The sequence below is a fragment of the Lactuca virosa genome, chromosome 3, assembly GCF_052849685.1.
Source record: "Lactuca virosa cultivar CGN04683 chromosome 3, Lactuca_virosa_CGN04683_v6, whole genome shotgun sequence".
Taxonomy (NCBI): Eukaryota; Viridiplantae; Streptophyta; class Magnoliopsida; order Asterales; family Asteraceae; genus Lactuca; species Lactuca virosa.
In genome coordinates, this window is record NC_136428.1 from 66881384 (window position 1) to 66884558 (window position 3175).

General features: G+C 34.8%; 1 protein-coding gene across 1 annotated transcript; it reads right to left on the reverse strand.

Annotated features, from left to right (window-relative positions):
• Positions 1-1596: 1596 nt before the first annotated feature.
• LOC145165882 (GRAM domain family protein) lies at positions 1597-2864 on the reverse strand. Its single transcript, XM_079084797.1, has 3 exons — positions 2444-2864; positions 2082-2359; positions 1597-1999 (listed from the first exon to the last, which is right to left on the reverse strand). The coding sequence occupies exons 1-3, from the start codon at positions 2754-2756 to the stop codon at positions 1796-1798; spliced, it is 795 nt and encodes a 264-aa protein (XP_078940923.1). The 5' UTR covers positions 2757-2864; the 3' UTR covers positions 1597-1795.
• Between the last annotated feature and the right edge of the window lie 311 nt (positions 2865-3175).

Below are 3175 nucleotides of genomic sequence, written 5' to 3' on the forward strand. Positions count from 1 at the left end.
ATTGCCACTTATATTGCAAGTATTTCGTAGTTAGGCCTTTATTTAGCTTGGAATCTGTCCATATCCTTTTCGTGCCTATTGTTGATCAAATTCTCACTTAAATGTGTCTTATCTCAATTTCTCAACTACATGATACACATTCTTTATGATGCTAAAATTGAATTTATTGATGTTTTATTTCGTATGGTATAATACAAAATCATTTATATTGTTCCATTACCATATAAATATTATTATTTTCTTGCTTACCACATAGAAATGCAACTTGTAAGCGAGAGTGAGTGTTGGTGGATATTTGTTCTACTAGTTTGGATATTTGTTCTAATAGTTTGCAAATTGAATGCGATGGCCAGTTCTTGAAAGTAGAAACCAATAGTGCAAAGTTACTCTCAAATGCATACTCCAAGGGATGATATTAAGTTTTTAAATTCTCAAATTTAGCAAATACTTATAGATACCATATTGCAAGCATCACTTTTTTATCAAATATTTTCTACCAAAATATTTAAGTTATTAGTATTCTGTTTTTTTCCTATAAATGTTAATGTTATTTCATATTTAATACTATTTGTTAATGTTATTTCATATTTAATACTATTTGGATTAAATTTGGTTATCTCTAAAAGTTTTTTTTGTCAAAGATACAATAGTTAACCCATCTACCGTCCACCGGACGAGTATAACACTAGTTTTTATGGTTTCAAACAAAACTTTTTTATTTTACAAACCGGATGCCTCCCAACCCGTCTTCCCTAAATTCTTGCTTTGGTTTCAACCTCCAGCGGGTTCCTCAAACCCCAACACCCTTCTCTTTCTCTCTTGCTCTCCTCCCGCTCCTCCCTCTACTCCTTGAACCCGTTACGACTCCGTCCTCCCTTAGACGTGGCCTCAAAACTTTTTTATGTTGATAGATTTGGTCCTCATATTTCTGGCAATTTTCATCTCCTTACTTTGTAGAATGACACTTTTCACTCTTTATTTTATAAATTGTCATTTTACCCTCTCAATTTTGAACGACGACAATTTTCATCCCTTCAACTTTAATATATTGCATGTCTATATAGACTTTCGTATGTTGTTAAGTTTGGTCACACCCTAAATTATTATATGTCTAATTTGAATTGGAAATGAAAATATAGTTGTCATTCTGATTTCCAGTTTAAAATATTTACACCTTTGGTCATTCTTTATGTGGAATATTCACTTTGACCATAACATTTTTTTACGTTGATATCCCTATATAGAAAATAAATTATAAAATATGTTCATTTAATTTAAGAGTCCACGCAATTTTTTTTTATAGAAATTGTCCATATGTTTAAGTACGTTGAATGTTGACAAGTTTAAGTTTAGTTCATATGTAACAAATAAATAACAAAAAATGTTCTTGTAGTTTACAAAAAAAAAAAAAAGATCCATGTCTTTTTAAAAACGGTTAATATTTTAAAAAGATTATAAAAATAATCTCTACCTAATAAATTTTTTTTATAGAAATTTATAAATTACGTCTTTACGGGATGATATCACATTGTTACTAATCAAATCCAAATATACATCCAAAATATTTCTAAAATCCAAAAGTATTTCTAGATAGAATTAATTTCTGAAATCCACAAAAATATTTCTATAATTACTAATCAAATCTAAATTGACATCCAAAATACATACATACGGAAATAAATACAGCCGTAATTAGATACAAACAAACCAGAAGATAATACAAACAAATTTCCGGCGATCTACATATAGTCTTATACATCGAACAACAAGAATCTCAAAACCAAACCACATCAAGTTAGACATCACCAGCTGCTGCCACTCTTCCATTGAATTCCGATAAGCTGTTCATAAGATGCATCGAAGCTTTCTCATAGTTCACAAATCCCATGAACCAGAAATCATGACCATCAACCGTAACTATCTGTATGTATCTCTCCGACGATTTCTCCCTCATCGTCACCGGATTCACAGCTCCAAGATTCCCCAATGGTATAATAACCTGTTTGATTAAAAATTAGAAACATAATTGAACTACAAATCCCGTATTCAATTGGTATTCAGGAAGGGATTCTTTTTAATACCTTGTAGTAGCTCCAGGTTTCTTGACCGGAAGGTGCCGTGAAGCACAACGGTCGATCGCTGCAAAAGGCGATACGAGCAGTGGATAGATAGATCGTTCCGGCGACAGGGCCGGTGGATGTTGAAAGATAACATGCGAAAGTTTTCTTCAGCTTCTCGTTTGGATCAGAAGGTGAGAAGATCTGTTTAAACATAGACTCGAATCCACCCTCCGTGATTGCCTTCGCCGTTAAGTTCACTTTACCCCACGCTGCTCCGGTCACCGACGGCCCTGTTTTCACTGCAATCAAATCTCATTAATCAGTAAACTTGATTTCGTTTAATCAAATATTTAAAGGGAAAAAGAAGAAGATGAGATGTGTACAGTTGTGCCAGATGTTGCGGGAGATGGTGTCTGCCTTGGTGGTCCATGAATTGAAGAAGTGGATGACAGGCTCTAATGGGTTGCTGGTGGGTTTGTCGACGGGAGAGTAAATCAGATACGGCGATTGCTGGTGGTGGAACTGCTGGTGCTCTGCGGCGTTCCATGAGGCGGCTTTTTGATTGTCAGGGTGTTCAGATGGGTTCGCCGGCTGTCCCATGACATGGGTTCCCCATTTCTCTGTGTCCTCTGATGAAGATGGTGGTGGTGGTGGTGGTGGTGTTGCTTTTGGAGGAGATGATGAACCTGCTGCCATGATTGAATCTTGAACTAAATTAGTTTTTATGTTTGATGATTGAACTGATTGAAATTTATATATGAAACAAGAACGCGTCGAAGTTATCTTTTAGATTAAGGTTCAGAAAAGAGGTGGCGTTTTGGTTGTTTCTAGAAAAATGGCACAGGACATTTACTAATCCAGTCCTTGGATTTGCGCCACGTCACAATTATCAACTCTTTCAAACTACGGTCTTCAAGACCGAAACTAAAACCTAATCTATTCCATTAAAACAATTCTCCATTCCTTATATTTCAATTAAACAAATCCAATGTTTCTTTTAGTTTTCCATACGAAAATCAACCGTTTTTAAAACTAATGGTCGACGTACCGAAGAAATTAAAATAAGAAAGTTTTTCGCGGGTGTTTATTTGGATGGATCGGAGTGATCCGATCCA